The sequence below is a fragment of the Mercenaria mercenaria genome, chromosome 13, assembly GCF_021730395.1.
Source record: "Mercenaria mercenaria strain notata chromosome 13, MADL_Memer_1, whole genome shotgun sequence".
NCBI classification, from domain to species: Eukaryota; Metazoa; Mollusca; class Bivalvia; order Venerida; family Veneridae; genus Mercenaria; species Mercenaria mercenaria.
In genome coordinates this window covers 68,563,619-68,586,210 of record NC_069373.1, presented here as the reverse complement: position 1 = coordinate 68,586,210, position 22,592 = coordinate 68,563,619, and the positions used below count along the sequence as shown (strand labels likewise).

At 36.8% G+C, this 22,592-nt stretch overlaps 1 protein-coding gene across 9 annotated transcripts in view; it reads right to left on the bottom strand.

Annotated features, from left to right (window-relative positions):
• Positions 1-8,401: 8,401 nt before the first annotated feature.
• Positions 8,402-22,592, bottom strand: part of LOC123528561 (kinesin-like protein klp-3) — a 74,529-nt gene continuing 60,338 nt past the window's right edge. For 8 of the 9 annotated variants that reach the window (XM_053522177.1, XM_053522176.1, XM_053522175.1 and 5 more), the window contains 6 exons: positions 19,411-19,547; positions 18,577-18,640; positions 17,887-18,092; positions 16,784-16,970; positions 15,533-15,628; positions 8,402-14,956 (listed from right to left, as the gene is read on the bottom strand). In XM_053522177.1, the coding sequence (XP_053378152.1) occupies positions 14,822-14,956; positions 15,533-15,628; positions 16,784-16,970; positions 17,887-18,092; positions 18,577-18,640; positions 19,411-19,547 (825 nt within the window). In that variant the 3' untranslated portion in view covers positions 8,402-14,821. The remainder of the gene's footprint in view (positions 14,957-15,532; positions 15,629-16,783; positions 16,971-17,886; positions 18,093-18,576; positions 18,641-19,410; positions 19,548-22,592) is intronic. The other variant, XM_053522178.1, reaches the window with a different exon arrangement.

Sequence of the window (22,592 nt, the reverse complement as noted above, 5' to 3'; positions counted from 1 at the left end):
TATGAAAATAGATAGAAAAAAGTTTTGGTGTTATTTTTTTTTTGCTTTAAATCTTTCTGAAAATTCTTTCTGCCACAGAGTAGAGATAGACCCTAAAATTTTCAGTGATAGTATTACAATAAATAAAGTCTAGAAATTGATTTCCAAGTCCTTGAAATAACCAAAAGTGATTGCACAAATGTGAAGTTTATGATAGTTTTGTTAATATCAATAACAGAAGTTTTAATTTTTAATTTAAAGTTGTAATCCACAAAGAATGACAACTCTTGCCTTGGGCTATTACTTATAAGTAGAGATCTATTAGTTTACTTCCCTTGCAATTACACAGTTGAGTGGAAAATGAAAACTGTTTTAGACACAATATCATTCATTTTTGCACAACAAAATCATTTAGGATTTATTCATTTGTTTTTGATTTACCCCTCAAGACATGGTTCCTCTGATTCTGTCACTTACATATGGTAAAAAATTAACTTTTAACAAGCCAGTAATAAAATGAACTACCAGTAGGTAAATAATAGTGCAGATAAAACAGTTTTGCTTGTATCAAAATGTCACAATAGGACCACTTTTGTAATACAGAACACCTGGTAGGATTAGTAAAGGTGCAATTATATTGATCTCTATTTCCTATGCCTACACAGAGCATGGAGAAGCTTATTCGGATTGCGTCGTGGTCCTGCACTGCGAGCGGCAACTGTTAAATCCTGAGGGGACATGAACTGTGATAGTATGCATTGGAATGTTGGTTCTACATATAAGTTTTGATACGACCAGTTTACTTTAATTGGGTATTTACGCAAATACGCAGCTTACCTGTTGTTGTTCTGGATTACTGATAAAATTAATATTTGATGTCATGTAATAAAACACTTTTTGAATGGCTTGCCAGTCAGTAGTCAAAACTATTGTCGATTGCTTCCCTGTTTCTGTCTCCTTTCCTGGCTTTTTGTGAATCTTTATCTAATTTATTACATACTTACTGAAAGTGATATTAATGAGAGTGTTAAAAATATTTCGAAAGAAAAAGGGAAGAAATGATGTACCATCTCAAAAATAAATCAAAGCAATGAGGTTTCTGTTTGGTTAGCTGAGAGGTAACTGAAGTTCTAGCCTTTTAGAAGTATCATGGTTTTCTGATCATTGTCTTTTGTTAGAAGTTGGTAATCTGTTTCTTTATTTAGTTTACAATATTCAAACAAGAAATCTTGACATTTTTCTTGTCATTTTGGAATCCTGTGGTACTTCTGGAAAGAAAAGCAACTTGCGGAAGTAAAAATAAGTTAACCGAATTATAAAAATCCTAAACTGATGTAACGCAGCAGGTAATTATACCACATTGTTATGATATTCTAAGGATATTAGTCTACGTATTTTTTTTTGTATATTATGCAAAAATTGAATCGGGTCAGACGGTAATCAAATATAGTCCATTGAAATTGTGTTTATATTTTGGGTGGAATGAATGTTAAAGTAAAAATAATAATAATAATAATAATAAAAAATAACATCTTTATTTATAGAAGGTAGCACATGAAGATATAGATCAGTACAAAGTACATATGATACATTTTAATTTTAAATGTGGCTTTCTGAAAAACAACAGCAACAACCAAATACAATTTACACTATCACATAACCTAACTTATATCACATTCATTCTTAGACAAATACCCCTTAAAAAAGATATTGCCTTTAAGTATCCATTTATACAATTTTCATTTAGGCAATCAATTAGTTATAATAATCAATTATATTATAATGGCATAGTTATAATTCAGCTGATATAAACAAAGAGATTCTTTAGGCAGTCAACTGCAAGATATACTTTTTATATTTCTTTTTAAAAGATGTTAGAGAACATGTGGAGCGAATTTCATTTGGTATTGAATTCCAAACATTTGCACTACATGTATTGTAACAAAAGTTTGTTTATTTTTTTGCCATAATTTGTACGATATTTAGGTATAACTATATCATTATGAGCAGCAAATCTTAGATTGTATGTTTCATTGCTGGAAAAGGTTAAAATTTCAGAGATATATGACGGTGCTAAATTCTTTTATGCTTTCCAATTATAGACATACAAAATGCAGCACTATTACGATAAGAAGATGGTGTTAGTTTTTAGCAGTAGATTATGTAACATATGGTTCAAAATATATATGTTACTTTCAACAGTCAGAAAACGGAGCACATTATTACTAAACATCCATTTTCTATTTTCTGTCTTGTGTCAAAGTGATGTAATGGTCGTACCCCAGAGAAAAGTGCAGTTCAGGGTATCCGCTGTCCCTGCGTTGGAATCATTTTCGGTCGATTATTTCATATGCCTGCAATGAGAATTCACCGAAAACGAGGAAATGGTTGCTGTTTGATACTGTCAGACATACACTATTATGCAAACGTAATTTGGGGTAGTTTGATACAAAAATCTACAACTTTAATTGAAATTCTATAAAATCAGCAGTCATTAATGGCAAGGAATTGCACCAAACAAGTGTTTGTGACAGGAAGTGTACATGTGTGGGCTCCTGTCTCACTTGTTGTTTCAAGCTAAACTTGAAAAAAATAAAATAAGAAAAACTCATTGGAAAACTTACCGATTAGATTCACCCGGCCATAATTATCCACCGCTTCTGCGACGAATCCTCCACCGTCATTGCATTGGAACCACCGCAACTGCGACTGAAAAGCCTAGGAAACCTGACAGTCTTTTACTTTCTCTAACCCCCACGCATGGCCATAATATAACATTATTGAACGTTTGCCATTACTGTAGAAGAACCAATAATCCAATATCACTAGCTTCTACCGGACGGATTCGTCAATGTCCGTACAAATTGTTGTTGTTGCCCAGCCAAGATCGCACAGTTTTAGCATATGAATATGGAAAGGACAAGAAGAAAGTAGCCAGCTGTCGCCCTATAAGTCTCACCAGCAACGCATGAAGTGGTACTTGGAAGCTAACAATATCTTGGCCCACCAACAGGCAGGCTTCAGGTCATTCCGGTCAACAGAGGATCAAACAACATACCTTGCACAAGAAATCGAAAATGCCTTTCAGGCAAAACAGGTTACTCTAGTAACGTGGGTAGACCTTCAGAGAGCATTTGACAAGGTATGGATGGATGTCCTTCTGGTGAAACTACAGAGGAATGGTGTTGGAGGTGCCATGTACAGATGGATAAAGTCCTCTCTCTTCAACCGAAGGGCTAGAGTGAACCTTGATGGAACCTCTAGTCAGAAGTTTCTGCAGAGACATGGAGTTTCCCACGGAGGAGTACTCTTTCCTACCCTCTTTCATCTCTTCATCTACAACCTGGTGGCTGAACTTCCAAGAGAAGAGGAGTCAAAGCTGCTCTCTACGCGGATGATTTGGTGCTTTGGTGCTCAGAAGAATATGCAACAACTGTCAAGTACAGGATGCAGGTAGCCACAGACAGGCTTACAGCCTGGGCAGAAGAATGTTGTGTTCAGGTCAACTCTGAGAAGTCCTGCACAACCCTGTTTTCGCTGTCACCAAAGTAGACAGCTGCTGGCAATATTAGGATTTGTGACACCCCACTTGCAGAAGTGGAGGAGGCAACATTTCTAGGAGTAACGTTTGACAGGCGCCTAACATGGAAGTTACATCTGACCAATGCAAAAAGCGAGGCACGAAAAAAGCTTCCCATCTACGGAAACTTGCTGGTACAAACTGGGGAGCACATGAAAACATACTCAAGACAGTATACCTTGGGTCCATCAGACCAATCCTAGACTATGGCTCCTCAGCTTGGATAACAGCGACCAAGACAAATCAGCAGAGGTTAGACAAGGTGCAAAATCAGGCTCTCAGAATCATCACTGGAGCACTGAAAGCAACACCCATTAAGGCCATGGAAGACGTTACTGCCATCCATCCACTTGCCAAGAGAAGAGAGTACAAAACCCTGGTACAAACCAGCAAATACCAGTACCTGCCAGATCATCCCATGAAAGCCAAACTCGATGGGCTTACAAAAATCGTTTAAAAAGAGGCAGCTTTGTACGCGAAGCCAGGAAGCTCAACAAAACCTTTGCAGAGCATCTTGAACAACCCACTGATCCAAGACACATACCCGTCAGAGACATGGACACAGGTGTACACAGACGGCTCAGCCACAGCTGCAATAGAAGACGGAGGAACTTGCATCTTCATACTGCATACCTCGAGAAGATCAGAGACCTCGAGAAGATCAGAGACAAATGGTATTCTAACCGGAAGGTACTGTACCAACTATAGAGCAGAGGTTGAGGCCATCAAACAAGCTATTAAACTCATTGAGGAGTCTCCAGAGAGCCTCCCTAACGTGGTTATCTTCACGGATGCTCTGTCAGTTCTCCGAGGACTGGAAAATTCCAAACATACATCCATCTCCAGGGCACTTTTCAGTCTATGCAAAACAGGAGTTGTGTCCTTACAATGGATACCTGCACATTATGGTGTACAGATTAGCCAAGCCTGGAGCTACAGATAACCAGCCACAAAATGCCATTACTCACGAGGAGAAGGTGACAATGATCAAAACACTGACAAAGCCAAGGCCTACCAAGGATGACTACCATGTAATAGACAGATGGGAACAAGTCACCATCTTAAGGCTTCGCACAGTACATAACAGATTAAATGCCCACATGTGCACAAAGCTTAAATTGTCTCCTTTTCCGATGTGCCCCTGTGGCCTGAAACAGCAAACTGCTGAGCACATTCTGAAGAGATGTCCACGTCTGGAGAACCAAAGGAAAAGTGTGTGGCCAAACAGTATCCCAATGAGAATCAAAGTGCATGGCAAGATAGAGAACCTGGAGAAGACGGCATCCTTCATTGCTGGATCAGGGGTGACGGTGTAGGCGGTGAATGCCAAGAAGAATATATAAATATAAGCACTATTGAATTAATTGTTCAAGAGATTTGCATTGACAAGTATATATTTGTTAACATTCATTAAAAATACAAGTTTATAGAATTATTATTACCTCCCTTTGCATACAGACTGAAAATAGAAGCAATATGCTGTTTTAAAACTAGCTTTTTGCTTCAGGTAGTTGAAATATCCTAATATGTATCAAATGCATATGTAATACTAGAAGTTATATTGAAATCGAAAGAAATGGTCAACTTTTTAAATACTTTTGTATTGAAGGCAGGTAACTGCAAAATTTCATAAAGAGTAATTAAATACCTATTTCCAACAGGCATCTATAACTCTGTGTGATGCTTTTTGTTCTTGAAATAAATCTCTTAACATTATATTTAAAAAACTGAAAAATGTCATAAAATGTTGCTCAAATGTGACTGACCACCTTTAAAGGGAAAAAGGACCATCCAAACATTAAAACATTTAAAAAAAACAAGAGGGTCTTGATGACCCCGGATCGCTCACCTGGGTTATATGAGCTACATGTTTCAAATGTCAAACTGATGCTAAAATATTAAGAAAGTAGGGAAGTAGGTCACATTCATGTTCACTGAAAGTCAGTTTTAAGATCGGTTTGCAAAACTGTACATGTCATCCAAATTTCAAGGCTGTATCTTAAAAACAAAAAAGTAGGTCAGTAGGTCACACTCATGGTCACTGAAAGTCAGTTTTAAGATCGGTGTGCAAAACTGTACATGTCATCCAAATTTCAAGGCTGTATCTTAAAAAACAAAAAAAGTAGGTCAGTAGGTCACATTCATTGTCACTTAAAGTCAGTTTTAAGATCGGTGTGCAAAACTGTACTTGTCATCCAAATTTCAAGGCTGAATCTTAAAAAACAAGAGAGTAGGTCGGTAGGTCACATTCATGGTCACTGAAAGTCAGTTTTAAGATTGGTGTGCAAAACTGTACATGTCATCCAGATTTCAAGGCTGTATCTTAAAAAACAAGAAAGTAGGCCAGTAGGTCACATTGATGGTCACTGAAAGTCAGTTTTAAGATCGGTGTGCTAAACTGTAAATGTCATCCAAATTTCAAGGCTGTACCTTAAAAAAAAGAAGAAAGTAGGTCAGAAGGTCACATTCATGGTCACTGAAAGTCAGTTTTAAGATGTACATGTCATCCAAATTTCAAGGCTGTATCTTTAAAAACAAGAAAGCAGGTCAGTAGGTCACGGTCACAGTCGGGTGACCCCATCTACTTGGGGTCATCAGGTAATTATAATTAAACAGTCTAGGAAATATCTTTTCACCCCAGGGGCATAATTCGAACAATCTTGTTAGAGATCAACTAGGCAATAATACATACAAAATATCAAAGGTCTAGGCCTTTAACTTTCAGACAAGAAGATTTTTTTTCCTATATAAGTCTATGTAAAATCTGGGACTCACAGGGCAGGGCCTCTTTTCAGCCCAGGGCCATAATTTGAATAATTTTAGTAGTAGACCAATAGGCGATGCAACATACCAAATATCAAATGCCTAGGCCTTGCAGTTTCAGGCAAGAAGATTTTAAAGTTTTTTCCTATATGAGTCTATGTAAAACTAGGGACCTCCGGGGCAGGGCCTCTTTTCACCCAAGGGTAATAATTTGAGCAATCTTGGTAGAGGACCACCAGGCAATGCTACATACCAAATATCAAAGGCCTAGGTCTTGTGGTTTCAGACAAGAGTTTTAAAGTTTTTTTTTTCTTATACAAGTCTATATAAACCAGGTGACCCCATGGGCAGAGCCATATTTGACCCTAGGGAACAATTTGAACAATCTTAGTAGAGGACCATTAGATGATACTACATACCAAATATCAAAGCCCTAGGCCCTGTGATTTAAGACAAGAAGATTTTCAAAGTTTTTCCCAATATAAGTCTATATAAACCATTGTGACCCCACTGGGCAGGGCCATATTTTCATCCTAGGGGAACAATTTGAACAATCTTGGTAGAGGCCCACTATATGATGCTACACACCAAATATCAAAGCCCTAGGCCCTTTTATTTTTGACAAGAAGACTTTCAAAGTTTTTCCCTATGTAAGTCTATAGAAACAATGTGACCCCCAGGGCTGGGCCATATTTAACCCTAGGGGGATAATTTGAACAATCTTGGTAGAGGACCACCAGGCAATGCTACATACCAAATATCAAAGGCCTAGGTCTTGTGGTTTCAGACAAGAAGATTTTTAAAGTTTTTTTCTTATACAAGTCTATATAAACCATGTGACCCCTGGGCGGGACCATATTTGACCCTAGGGGGACAATTTGAACAACCTAAGTAGAGGACCATTAGATGATACTGGTAGAGGACCTGCTACATACCAAATATCAGAACCCTAGGACCTGTGGTTTTGGACAAGAAGATTTTGAAAGTTTTCCCTATATAAGTCAATGTAAACCATGAGACTGCCAGGGTGGGGCCATATTTGACCCTAGGAGGATAATTTGAACAATCTTGGTAGAGGACCTCTAGATAATGCTACAAACCAAATATCAAAGCCCTAGGCTCTGTGGTTTTGGACAAGAAGATTTTCAAAGTTTTCCCTATATAAGTGTATATAAACCATGTGACCCCCAGGGCATGGCCATATTTGACCCTAGATGGATAATTTGAAAAATCTTAGTAGAGGACCATTAAATGATGCTACAAACCAAATACGAAAGCCCTAGGACCTGTGGTTTTGGACAAGAAGATTTTCCTTTCGGTTGCTATGGCAACCCGAGTTCAGCATGGATTTCAATTCTTTAATGGGCAATTTTGAAAGGGGGCCACCCAATGATCATTCCTGTGAAGTTTGGTGTAAATCTGCGCAGTGGTTTTGAAGAAGAGGATTTTTTTAGAAATTGTTGACACACGATGCATGACAGACATCGAGCGGTCACAAAAGCTCACCTAGAGCCTTTGGCTCAGGTGAGCTAAAAATATTCATAAGGTTTGGAAAAAAAAAAAATTGTGGTGTTCCATTTTTTGAATTTCCAAATAGGCCCTTTTCTACTGAAGTAATTTTATCTTTCTCTATGTAGGCAAATGTATTGATTTTCCCTTAGGTCAATGTTAACAAAAGTTCGCAATGACATCAATGACCTTGAATGTTTTATCCTACACCTAATTTCATTATGACAAATACTTATGCTAAGTTGTTTGAAAATCCTTCAAAGGGTTAAAACATATAGAGCAAACAGATATATTGCCAATTAGACCTTTGATCACACCTTAAATTATGACCTGGACATTGAATCGACATGAATTAAGGTTGCTTATGCGCGTCATCTAATTATGATAAACATTTGTACAAATTTATTTGAAAATTCTTGAAGCGGGTAAAAAGAGTGGACAAAGCAACATATGGACAAAATTTTGTGATGGCAGGACAGACAGACATACAGTCAGATTGATGGATGGACAAACAGACCAAAAACGTGACTCTCCCCAGAATGTTGGGAGACATAACAAAAAACACACATGTTCCCATAAATAATTTATTTTCATATTTCTATAACTCTCAATCTAACAATAGACAGATAAAGCATGAACAAAAAAAAATCTCCAAGAACACTTGAGGAAACATGAAATAAGACACAAACATCATTAACTCTAACATTTCTGGCACTTAGGGATGCTTAAAGACTGACCGACAAAATCAATGGTGAGAGTGTTGTTTAACATAGACATGGTTATTTGTATTCAATATATTCAATAAATAATAGGAAGTAAGATCTTAAAACATTTAATTAAAGCAATTAAATTTAACACAGTATCACAAAATTCAATAGAATTCTTAACATATGCTGAAGCAGATTTTAAAGGCCCTGATCATTTTTTAAGTTTTCTTCATACGATGTAAGACATATCAATTTTCTTTTTTAGCACAATTATCTTTTCAGTCATATCTAATTATATCTTCCTGTTCTTAGTAGTAACTTAATTTTAAAACAATTCAGTTTTTCTCCAGAATTACTTATATAAATCATCCTTGGTGGGAATGATACAATGAAATAAAAATAATAATAAAAAAATACTAATATCACAGTCTATAGTGTTACTTCCTGGCACAGTAATATATACATAATCTATATTATGTTCACTACAAAATTGAAAGTATGTAAAATTTCAGTAAATAACAACAGTTGATACTTAGTGGTTTATTTTCTTATGTACCATGATACAGAGTTCAAAAGCACAGAAATTTAACTATAAAGGTCACAAGAAGGTCCGATTAAAAAGCTTATAAAACTGTATAATAAAAACAGATCTACATTTACCATGAGGTTATGAACCTGATATCAAGCATCAAAGTTTGATCCTTAAATGGTCTCTCACCAATTTGCAGTTGTTTATAGCAGAATATTCAATGCTCGATATCCTTCGCTCCCCCACCCAACCATTGTTTTCTAGTACAGCCAACTGAATGCCTACTTCTGTACTTTTTACCTGTTCTCCTTTTTGTTGGGTTTAACGTTGCACTGATACAATTTAGGTCATATGGCGACTTTCCAGCTTTGATGGTGGAGGAAGACGCCAGGTGCCCCTCTGTGCATTATTTCATCACAAGCGGGCACCTGGGTAGAACCATCAACCTTCCATAAACCAGCTGGATAGCTTCCTCACATGAAGAATTCAATGCCCCGAGTGAGGCTCAAACCCATCGGTGAGGGCCAAGTAATTCGAAGACAGCGACCTTAACCACTCGGCCACGGAGGCCCCCATCTCCTTTTTGAGGTCATGGTGCACGAATGAAACAAACTATGGTATGAAATTATTATAAAAAGTAGATGTAAGCTAGAAATGTGTCAACCTGACTTGGGCGTATCTTAAAACTAGAATGTGTCTGTAGGACACAGGGTGTGCCCCCCACTGGTACATTTGTCACAAATAAGGGGCAATAATTCAAATGTTTGCAGTCTTAATGGGGTTTGCCTAAACAAACATTTTATGAAAAGGATTCATTATTCTAGGCCCTATACTTTTTGAGCATCACAAATAAAAAATCCACTATTTTGGCAATTTCAAGGGCCATAACTCTGTAATAAGAGCTAAGATTCTCAAGAAGAATGTCAAGTGTGCAAGGTCACATCACGATAAAGACTCCAGCAAGGTTTCCTGAATTTACATCTAATATTTTTTGAGTTTAAGTCACATAATTAGGTGAAAAAGTGCATTTTTTTACTATTTCAGGGGCCATAACTTTAAAAATAGGGGGTGGAGCCAGCCAATGTATTAGAGGTGTGCAAGTTTATATCATGATAAAGACTTATGCAAGTTTTCAACCATTTATATTAAATACTTTCTGAGCTAGGTGCATCACAAGGTGAAAATGTGCATTTTTGACTATTTCAGGGGCCATTATTCTAAAAATAGGGGGCGGACCCAAATAAAAAATAGGAGGTGACCAAGTTCATATCATGATTAAGACTCATGCAAGGTTTCATGAATCTATATCAAATACTTTTTGAGCTAGGCGTGTCACGAGGTGAAAACCTGCATTTTTGACTATTTCGGGGGCCATAACTCTGAAAATAGGGGGCGGAGCCAGATGAAAAATAGGAGATGCCCAAGTTCATATAATGATAAAGACTCATGCAAGGTTTCATGAATCTATATCAAATACTTTTTGAGTTAGGCATGTCACAAGTTAAAAATGTGCATTTTTGACTATTTCATGGGCCATAACTCTGAAAATAGGGGGTGGAGCCAGATGAAAAATAGGTGCACGAGTTCATATCATGATAAAGACTTGTGCAAGATTTCATCAATTTATATCAAATACTTTTTGAGCTAGGCACGTCACGAACTTCGGACAGACGGACGGATGCACGGACAAGACCAAATCTATATGCCCCCCACCACTCATGGGGTGGGGGCACAACAACAAGGTGTTAAAAAATTAACCTGACAAATAAAGGCCTCTTCAAATGTTCCTGTTTTTACATTCATCCACCTAACATTCTTAAAAATTCATGTAAATGCCCATCACCTGAATGTCAGTTATTCATAACCCTTAATGCTATGAAAATCTTTTTGTCTATGACTGTACATATGAAATATTCTTAACAATGAATTTTATAAAATGTCTGATACAGTTATGACTGAAATTCCTGGATTCAAGGTTATACAACAGTTTTGAGACCAGTCTCAGACTGCTACGCTGCCATTGGTCAATTTCATGTCTGTGCTCATAATTTACCAGTCATATGCAGGAGATTTCAGACTGGTTTCCAAACTCAGTTTTACAACTGTGGACCAAGAAAACAGCAATTTCTTCGACTATTAGGACCATACATACCAATTTGCTCCGTAGTCATTTAATATAACTTTTTATGTTATAACAAAATGTAAACCTTGTCCATAAAATATTTCATGATTATGATAATAAGTAACAATATATATTTAAGATCTATAAATAAACTGTTTGAAATATCTACATATGACATATTAAAACTGATAAAATTACATTATTTAAACACATAAAAAAACACAGAAATGATTATCACAGATTGTTTCCTTGGGTTTACATCCCCAAGAAATAGTTGTCTGAGCTAAAACCACTAAATTTCATAGCTACAAAATCAAATCATTTCAAAGTAATTGAATTTCTTGCTCATGTAAACACATCAAAAGGTTGGAGAATGGTATTGTAATATAATAGGTAATTTATCAGCCTCTGCATCAATTAATCCAGAGAACAGAGTTCAAACCGCACCAGAAACAAAAATAAAATCCCCCTATATAACATCAGCATTTAATTTTCTAGGAACTGGACTCCAGTAATTTAAGTATGGGTTACATCTTTCAGCACAGTAAAGAATCTATTTAATGCAACTATTACATAATAAATAAATATATGCACAACTCATAAGTTAATAAAGGAAAGATCATTGGCATTTTAAGCATTGTCAATTTAAATGATAATAATAAATAGTTGAAAAAAGATGAGGTATAATTGCAGCAAGCAACAATCTATTTACAGATCTGTCACAAAAAAATACAGCAGATCCTTTTTTAACAAGAGCTCGTCGAACACGAAATGCCCCCCTTGATGCATTCAGTAATTGCACAAGGAACAGAAATTATATGCTCACTGTAAACACAAATTCCATTTCCGAACACAAAACTATGCAAGTGGTCCATATTTGAAGCCTGTACCTTCAGAAATGTGAAAGTAGGTCACTAGGTCAATCTCAAGATCAAAGTTCATTTCAGTACACAAAACTATGCTTGTGGTTCAAATTTGAAGGCTGTAGCTTGAGAAATGTGAAAGTAGGTCACTAGGTCAAAATCAAGGTCAAATTTTATTTTGGAACAAAAAACTATGCATGTGGTCCAAATTTAAAGCCTGTATCTTCAAAAATGTGAAAGTAGGTCACTAGGTCAATAACAAGGTCAAAGTATTTTTCAGTACACAAACCTATGCATGTGATCCAAATTTGAAGGCTGTAGGTACAGAAATGTGAAAGTAGGTCACTAGGTCAAGATCAAGGTCAACTCATGTCAAGGTTCATCTTGCCACTCAAAACTATACATGTGGTCCAAATTTAAATGATGTAAGTTATGGACATGAAGATTCTAAGTTTTTCCCTGTATAAGTCTATATGATCCATATGACCTCTGGGGCGGGGCCATATTTGACCCAAGAGGGATAACTTGAACAAACTTGGTAGAGAACCACTAAATGATGCTACATTACAAATTACCAAAGCCATAGTCTTTGTGGTTTGGACAAGAAGATTTTCAAAGTTTTTCCCTATATAAGTATATGTAAACCATGTGACCTCCACGGCGGAGCCATATTTGACCCTAGGGGAAAAATTTGAATAATCTTACTAGAGGACCACTAGATGATGTCATATACAAAACATCAAAGCCCTAGGCCCTGTGGTTTTGGACAAGAGGTTTTTCAAAGTTTTTTCCTATGTAAGTCTATATAAACCATGTGACCCTAGGGGTGGGGCCATATTTGACCCCAGGGAAATAATCTGAACAATCTTGGTAGAGGACCACTAGATTTTGCTACATACCAAATATCAAAGCCCTAGGCCCTATGGTTTTGGACAAGAAGATCAGAAACCATTTAACTGTTCCTGGCCAATGTAACCTTGACCTTTGACCTAATGACCTCAAAATCAATAGGGGTCATCTGCTGATCATGGCCAACCTAACTATCAATTTTCCTGACACTAGGCCCAAGCGTTCTTGAGTTATTGCCTGGAAACCATTTTACTGTTCCTGGTCACTGTGACCTTGACCTTTGACATACTGACCTCAAAATCAATAGGGGTCATCTGCTGGTCATTACCAACCTCCCTATCAACTTTCGTGACCCTAGGCCTAAGCGTTCTTGAGTTATCATCCGGAAACCGTTTTACTGTTCAGGGTCATTGTGACCTTGACCTTTAACATACTGACCTTTAATTCAATAGGGGTCATCTGCTGGTCATTACCAACCTCTATATCAACTTTCATGATCCTAGGCCCAAGTGTTGTTGAGTTATCATCCGGAAACCGTTTTACTGTTCAGGGTCACTGTGACCTTGACCTATAACATACTGACCTCAAAATCAATAGGGGTCATCTGCTGGTCATTACCAACCTCCCTATCAACTTTCATGATCCTAGGCCCAAGTGTTCTTGAGTTATCATCCGGAAACCGTTTTACTATTCAGGGTCACTGTGACCTTGACCTTTGACATACAGACCTCAAAATCAATAGGGGTCATCTGCTGGTGATGACCAACCTCCCTATCAACTTTCATGATCCTAGGCCCAAGCGTTCTTGAGTTATCATCCGGAAACGGATTGGTCTACATTCCGACCGACCGACGACCGACATCTGCAAAACAATATACCCCTCCTTTTTCAAAGGGGGGCATAATAAATATATACCGTTCCCCCCCCCCCCCCACCCCTACAAAAAAGTAAAAATGACAGTTATTCAGCTTGAACTATATTTTCTACACACAGCAAAAATCTGAAGGATGGATCTTTACAATGTAAAGGACACACACATTTGCTAAAATTTGTGAAATAAATCAGGTCTATTACATAAAAAGATATGCATGCCAGCATTCAAAGTTAATGTACCAGCCATTAACACTGTACCAGCCATTAACACTTTTTATACAAACTTGATTTTTTTCCAAACTTTTAAAATCTAAAAAGCTTGTTCAATTCTTTTACTTAAGTAAGTGTAATGAAATACAGAAGCACTCATGCAGTTTTTGCATTGAGGTGACAATTAATGTTTCCGAAATATGAGACAAACAAACTTTTCCAATTATATGTTTTTTCTCATTTAGTTATGATCTACTTAAGCAGTCAAGTTCTATAAGTTAACATTATCTTAGGAGATGCCTGAAGTCTAGTGTTCGCTTTCAAAACCTATTGCAATTAGAGAAACTGTTGGCGAACAGCACTGAGCCTGACCAGACTGCGCGGATGCGCAGGCTGGTCTGGATCCATGCTGGTCACAAAGCCACTATGATGGTTTTCTCATGGTGCGGCTCAAATGAAAAATCCAGCACTTTTTATGACATATTTTGACACCCATGCAATAAAAAATTAAGATCCTACCTAACATTTTATGAAACCAAATGTATAAATCAATGACTTTAACATTAGAAAAGAGAGCAAGTGAAGTTTTTGACCTACAATGTGTCTTTTTTGATGGTGACCTTTTGACCTTGACATACTCATAAATCAAGGTTGGCATAGAATAGTTATAGGATTGTTTTACTTAGATACTTTTCTCCAAGTACTGTTAACCTGACAAAGGATGTTTAAATCTAGGGATTATACCTGACAAAGGATGTTTAAATCTAGGGATTATACCTGACAAAGGATGTTTAAATCTAGGGATTATACCTGACAAAGGATGTTTAAATCTAGGGATTATCCTTTGCCTTTGGAGATGTTTTGTTTAGCCTGGCCGAGGGCCACTTGTCTCGCGTTGCTGCCGAATGTTAGAGTGCTCACAGTCTCCGAGAAGTTGTATGCATCTGGACTCACATTTACAAACAAGCATGCCTGAAACAGATAATGTAAATTCAAAATATCAAATTTATAAATGACTACATTATATATTTACAGTTTTATTCTATCAAAAATTGTTTAAATTTAACTCTTCTTAAAATAAAGGGCCCTTTTGCTATCATACACATGTATACACTTTTGAATCTAACCCTATGCCTTCACAACTATGGTGAAATATTTTAACGTTTTTATTATCTAGAACTGAAAGTAGGTAAGTTTCTTTTATTGGATTTAATGTCAAACTGACACAATTATAGGTCATATGGAACATTTCAGCTTTTCATGGTAGGGAAAGACCCCTAGGTGTCCCTCCGTGTATTATTTCATCATAAGTGGACACCTTGGTAGAACCACCATCCTTCCATAAGCCAGCTTGATGGCTTCTTCATGTGAAGAATTCATTGCCCTAAGTAAGGCTCGAACCCACATTGATAAAGGGCAAGTGATTCGAAGTCGGTGACCAACACCATTCAGCCAGAGGCCCCAGACATGAACATTATATAAAGTGTAAGACCAAGGTTTTTTGTATAATTAGGACCATTTTATAGATGAAAGTTCCAAATACAGTACCTTAGCATCACCTCCCAGTGAAGGCTGCAGTATCTGTGTGAGCTTCGAGTTTCTGTATGGAACATGAAGCTGACTGCTTCGTAACGCTGAAAATACCTGTAAATAAAAGAAAACAGTCAAAGTTTCAACTTTTAAAGGCCTTAAGTTAAGGATATTGGAGTGCAACCCAGGATTTATGAAAGTAGGAAGGTGGAATATTTTTTACTCAGAGCTAATACTGTGAAATCCTTTAATTTCGTGGACATTAAATTTCGTGGTTTTGTCCAATACGGCTATTTCATGGGGATATGAATTCATGGATTTCAATTTTAGAAGATAAATTGAATGGAAATTTTGTATGTTCGCTGAGATTAAATTTTGTGGATTAATCCAACCACGAAATCTACGAAAATTAATCCCACATGAATATTAATGATTTCACAGTATTCACCTTTCTATTCAAACACCAGGAATATGTACATGTACTAAGATATGGAAAATTATTAAACAAAAGGTATAAGAGCTATATTGTTCTGTTTGATTCTCAAAACTTTTCTTGACAGTTGGCATTTTTTTTCAAGTTTTCACTTTTAAAGTTTGAAAAAAATAATGCTGACAAAAACAATGACTAGTTTACTTTTTTAAATGTTAGACTTGCTTCCAATGGTCAGTCTGAGTAAAGTTTGAGTCACCAAAATCAAAATTTCGCCTCACTTTCAAGAATCTGGCTGATTGCTGACAATAACAAATGGCAGAGTTAAAAAGTACCAAGTAAACGATAAGATTTACTGATATGCTGTGAGCAGATGCAGTGATAACAATGTTTGACTTAAAAATCAGGATTTGAGCCCCTAGCTCTTTCAGGTAAATACTTCTAATATTCAGATAAGAGTGTAATGTATGGGTGCTTTACATTTAGCATGTTTAAGAATCAGGGAAGCTTCTGGAATTGGAACATCTTCTTTATTACAGGTCATATAGCAACTTTCCAGCTTTTCATGGTGGAAGGAGACCCAAGTGTCATTCCATGCAATATTTCACCATGGGTGGGCACCTGGGTAGAGCCTACGATCTTCCGTAAGCCTCACTTGATGAACTCTACACCCATAGTGAGGCTCAAACCAACATAGGTGAGTGGTAAATGATTTGAAGTCAGGGATCCTAACCACTCAGCCATGGCGGCCCCTCAAAACAGTCTTCTGGAGGAGACGCTCATATAGGACACCTGCGGCACTATACATATAATCATGAATACAAACAAAGTGAGTTTACCTGTCCAAGAGCTGATAGAGATTTATTGATAGCAGCAGCTTCGACCAGCCTCTGGCCCTCTGCCTCAGTTTTAGATATCCTCTCTGACCCTGCCAGATCACACAGTACAAGCGTACCACGCGTTATTGCACTAGTTACTTTGTCATGCCCTTCTACTGCTAACATCAAAACCAAGTGTGATCGGGAACTGAAAACAATTGTTAAAATAATTAAGAAATATTCAGACTATTTCATTACAAACATTTTACTTATTTACTTCAGATTTTCTACTTTAAAATTTGCCATGACTTAAATTTATGTTTCACACTCTTGAATGTGTGTGACTAACCTTTACCCTGCTAAATTTCTAAAATGGACTGGTCCATCATATAATTTGGGCAGTACCATTTATAATTCGATATATATGGCATGCATGGATGTGCAGGCTGATCTCAGTCTGCACTGGTCACAAAGGTAAAACCACTTGCCACCAGCAGGCTAAATGTTAATTAAATTACATACACCTTATATTCAGTAATTAACACCCTACCATAATAAACACCACCCAAAACCAGTATTTACGAAAAGAAGTAAAATAGGTCATAAGTGAATACCTACTATGGTAGTGCTATAATTGTTAAAATTTGTTTATTAGAAGTTTAATTTACTGTTTACTATAGAAATGTAAAAAAAAAATACTTTTGGGGTCCTTTACAAATGCCCCCTTTTTGCAAAATGTAATGTCAAAAGGGGCTTTAATAAGTGAATATAGAGTATAGATTTTGATTATAGTAGTTGATGCAATAACCATCAACAGCTTTACCCAGTGTTCAGTAGTTCAAACCTTGTTGCAATAAGACAACTAAGTCTGAAGTTACAAAACTACAGTTGGAGACCAGTCTAAGATCTTTCCATTGGTCAATTTCAAAATGAGGCTCAAAATCAACCAGTCATATGCTAGAGTTTTTAGACTGGTCTTCAAACAAAGTTTTAAATCCTTTGACCCAGTATTAATTTTTCCTAAGAAGGGAACTCAATAACGACTTGTTAGTTATATAAAAGCTTATTTCTGTATTCATATTCAAGCAACAATAAATAAATATAAACTTAACAACTCGACTCACCTTGTTGAGTTCATTTTTGTCGAGGCTACAGATCTATTTTTATCACCCATGGCCATGACCTTCCTTACATCATCGAGGTTCTTAATCTCAGTTTCTATGAGGCCAGGTATCTGAACCTTGTTTCCGGCTGTCCTCAACTCTAATGTCTTGGCATCGCTTGTCAATAAATCTTGTATAGTTTCATTGTAGATCTCAACTAATGATACCTGTTACAGAATAAACACAATGTTTACGATGCTGTCAAAATCATATTAGATTTTTTTCACATAGAACTTGACTCGGCTGCCATTAATTTTGTTTATAAATGACAAATACACCTATAAAAGTAAAAAATATTGAAGAAAACAGAATACTGTCGAGATTTCTTATATTTGTAACAAGTGTGTCAGACCACTGCTACAAAGTGTATTGGTCAAGACCGCAGTGTTTATTGCCGTGGGGACCCGGGTTCGATTCCCTACTCGGGAATGGTTTTCTTCATGATTTGGCATTTTTAAGACTGTTTAGAAACAAAAACTCATGTTTTGAATTTCATATTATGAGCAAACTTCAATCTTAAAGAAAGATCATTTTTAGCCGTAATCTGGAGGTCAGTGCCTTTAAATAACCATGTTTAAACTAAATGAAAATTTCATAGCCTGAAGTTAGTGTCAACTATGAAAATAAAATGAAATAAACAGATAAACTTACTGTGAGTTTATAAGTCATGGTCTCTTTACGTTCACTACAAACTTGGAACAGTTCCTTCATTGCTCTGTAAAAAACCAAAGAACGTTGTACAGGTAACTGCATGGATAATTCATTATGAATTAAAAAAATTTTATTAAAAATACTAGACAGAGTTGTTACTTAAAAAAAATACTTGTCTAGTTTGTCATTGCAAGTAATGTTAGGATTTTAACTTAATTGTGAACTCGACATATACATCTTCTGACAGTATCATCAAAAACACAGACTGACAAAGGCCAATATATATAGGAGGATTATAACTAGCTATGAGAAAACAAGAGCTGTCAGTGGACAGCGTGCTCGACTATTCTCAGTGCTTGATAGTATAATATAAGCAATGAGTAAAACTTTAACATTACAATAAGCATATTCTAAGTCAAAAAGGGGCCATAATTGAGTCAAAAAGCTTGATAGAGTTGCCTCCTCCTTTTTACAGACTGGAGTCATGATGGTAAACAAGTATGCAAAATATGAACGCAATATCTCAATGGACTTTGAAAATATTTGGGGTGGTACACAAACTTTAACATTTATTCTAAGTCGAAAAGAGGCCATAATTCAGTCAAAATGCTAGATAGAGTTGCCTCCTCCTTTTTACAGACTGGGGTCATGATGGTAAACAAGTATGCAAAATATGAAAGCAATATCTCAATGGACTTTGAAAATATTTGGGGTGGTACCCAAACTTTGTGTGACGCTCACGCTAACACCGACGCCAGAGCAAGTAGGATAGCTCCCCTATTCTTCGAATAGTCGAGCTAAAAATGTGAAACTTTATAAGTCCTGATCCCATACCTGATATTAATACCCGGATTAGATTCTGGACCCATCATAGTGAACGTCTTACCGCTACCCGTTTGTCCGTATGCAAGTAAGCAAACATTGTAGCCATCAGCACATGATGTGATAATTGGCTTTGTGTCCTCAAATACCTACAAAATATAATATACTTAATAATGTACAGGAAAACAGTCTTTTGATTAATGAAAAGGTAATTTGGTGTGACATGTCCACTGAAATAATTTCATGGAGCTTAGTGCAGATGAATTATTTTGTGTGGCATAAAATGTACTGGTACAACTGGTTATCATATACACTGGTAAGAAGTCAAGTTTGCTATTGCATCATAGCAATCCTTGTAAGAGAATCTATATGTGTGTGTTTGTGTGTGAGTGTTTGGGTTTAACTCTTTTTCAACAATTTTGCAGTCATATAAACGACGGTGTCTACTTGTAGCAGTGAGAACAAGGCCAAACTTTATAGTGCTGCCTCACTGGAATATCACGTCGTAGACACAGGAATCGATATGCAATACAGGATTAAATACTGACTGAACCAGTATATTAGAGTAGTGATCCATCACAACCTTAAACAGAACCTACAATCAGTTCAACCAATTATGTTCCTAGGTTTTCTTACTGATGGTAACATACATTTGGGATTCCATTTTTCAATCCCTCAGTACATAAGAGGTTTAAATATAATCATTTACTATCACCCACAATTGAATTTTTTCTTTCTTGTTGACCAAGTTCATTGCCAGAGTATTAACATTTCCAAGGACCTTGAATAGACTGTATCCACATACAAAAGGATATAAGTGTGCAAAACTTCATTTGGAGAAGGAGTGTATTAACAATTCAAAGGACGTAAAACATGTACTGCATCCATCTTATTGATCTGCCTTTTACTGAAAATGAAATTTTCTATAAGCCATTATTTTGCAAAAAAAACAACCCCAAAAAAAACCCAAACAAAACCAACTAGAAAATGCTTTTGTAAAAAAGCACATGTCTCCCCCAATGCAAAGTCCTATAGGCAAGAAGTCAATAGGGGTCAGGAGGGAAAGTCAAAGAGACACTGATGGTTGGCTGCAATAGGGATCATCTACTTGGCATGTCCAGTCATCCCGCTGAATTTCAACACTTGTGGCCTAGTGGTTCTCAAGTCACTGTTCAGGCTCCTGTGACCTTGACATTTGATCAAGTGACCTCAAAATAAAAAGGGGTCATCTACTCTGCATGTCCAATCATCCTATTAAGTTTCAACATTGTAGGTCAAGTGGTTCTCAAGTTATTTCCAAAAAATGATTTTACATGAACAGGCCACTGTGACCTTGACCTTTAATAGACTGACCCCAAAATCAATAGGGGTCATCTACTCTGCATGTTCAATCATCCTATGAAGTTTCAACATTCTGGGTCAAGTGGTTCTCAAGTTATTGATCGGAACTGGTTATCAATGTTCAGGCCCCTGTGACCTTGACCTTTAACTGAGTGACCCCAAAAACAATAAGGGTCATATACTCTGCATGAACAATCATCCTATGAAGTTTCAACATTCTGGGTCGAGAGGTTCTCAAGTTATTGATTGGAAATGGTTTTCCATGTTCAGGCCCCTGTGGCCTTGACCTTTAACAGAGTGACCCAAAATCGTTAGGGTTCATCTACTCTGCATGACCAATCATCCTACGAAGTTTCATCTTTCTGGGTCAAGTGGTTCTCAAGTTACTGACCGGAAATGGTTTTCAATGTTCGAGCCCCTGTGACCTTGACCTTTAAGAGTGACCCAAATCGATAGGTCATCTACTTGCATGACAATCACCTAGAAGTTTCAACATTCTGGTCAGGGTTCTCAGTTATGACAATGGTTCAATGTTCAGCCCCTTGACCTTGACCTTACAGAGTGACCCCAAATCATAGGTCATCTCTTTATGACAATATCCTATAAGTTTCAACATTCTGGGTCAAGTGGTTCTCAAGTAACTGACCGGAAATGGTTTTCAATGTTCAGGCCCCTGTGACCTTGACCTTTAATGGAGTGACCCCAAAATCGATAGGGGTCATCTACTTTGCATGTACAATCATCCTATGAAGTTTCAACATTCTGGGTCAAGTGGTTCTCTAGTTATTGATCAGAAATGGTTTTCAATGTTCAGGCCCCTGTGACCTTGACCTTTGACAGAGTGACCCCAAAATCAATAGGGGTCATCTAATCTTCATGACCAATCATCCTATGAAGTTTCAACATTCTGGGACAAGTGGTTCTCTAGTTATTGATTGAAAATGGTTTTCAATGTTCAGGCCCCTGTGACCTTGACCTTTGACAGAGTGACCCCAAAATCAGTAGGGGTCATCTACTCTTCATGACCAATCAGCCTATGAAGTTTCAACATTCTGGGTCAAGTGGTTCTCTAGTTACTGATCGGAAATGGTTTTCAATGTTCAGGCCCCTGTGACCTTGACCTTTGATGGAGTGACCCCAAAAACAATAGGGGTCGTCTACTCTAGCAGCCCTACAACCCTATGAAGTTTGAAGGTTCTAGGTCAAATGGTTCTCCAGTTATTGCTCGGAAATGAAGTGTGACGTACGGACGGATGGATGGACAGGGCAAAAACAATATGTCTCCTGGGGGAGAAATAATAATATTGTTACTATTTCCAGCAACTGAATTATCCAAACAAATAACATTTCAGCAGTCAATTGAAATGATTATGTTCACTAATACAGTGAGTATCATGTTCCAACCATGGTATCATACATTTGAGATTCCAGTCATTGATCCCTCAGTATATTAGAGGTGTTAAGTTGTAATCATTTACCTTCACACTCATCTTAAAATCATTTTTTCTAATTGGTCCACTACATTGCCAGTGTATTAACAATTTCAAGAACCTAAAAAGATTTATCCAAAAGTACTAATCAACCTTTCACGGATAACTCAATTCTATAAATACACACATGTCAATGATCTATACCATCACACTCATCTTAAAATCATTTTTTCTTGTTAGCAAACTGTGTGTTAACAATTCCAAAAGCCTAAACCAATGGATATGCTACTAATCTATCTTTGACTAATAATGAAATCTTGAATACCCAGAAGTATTGAACTTAACTCAGCAAATGCCATTAGTATCATTAATATGTGCAAAGCACTTTTTTGTTTATTGTTCTTGAAATTAACTAATCCAATC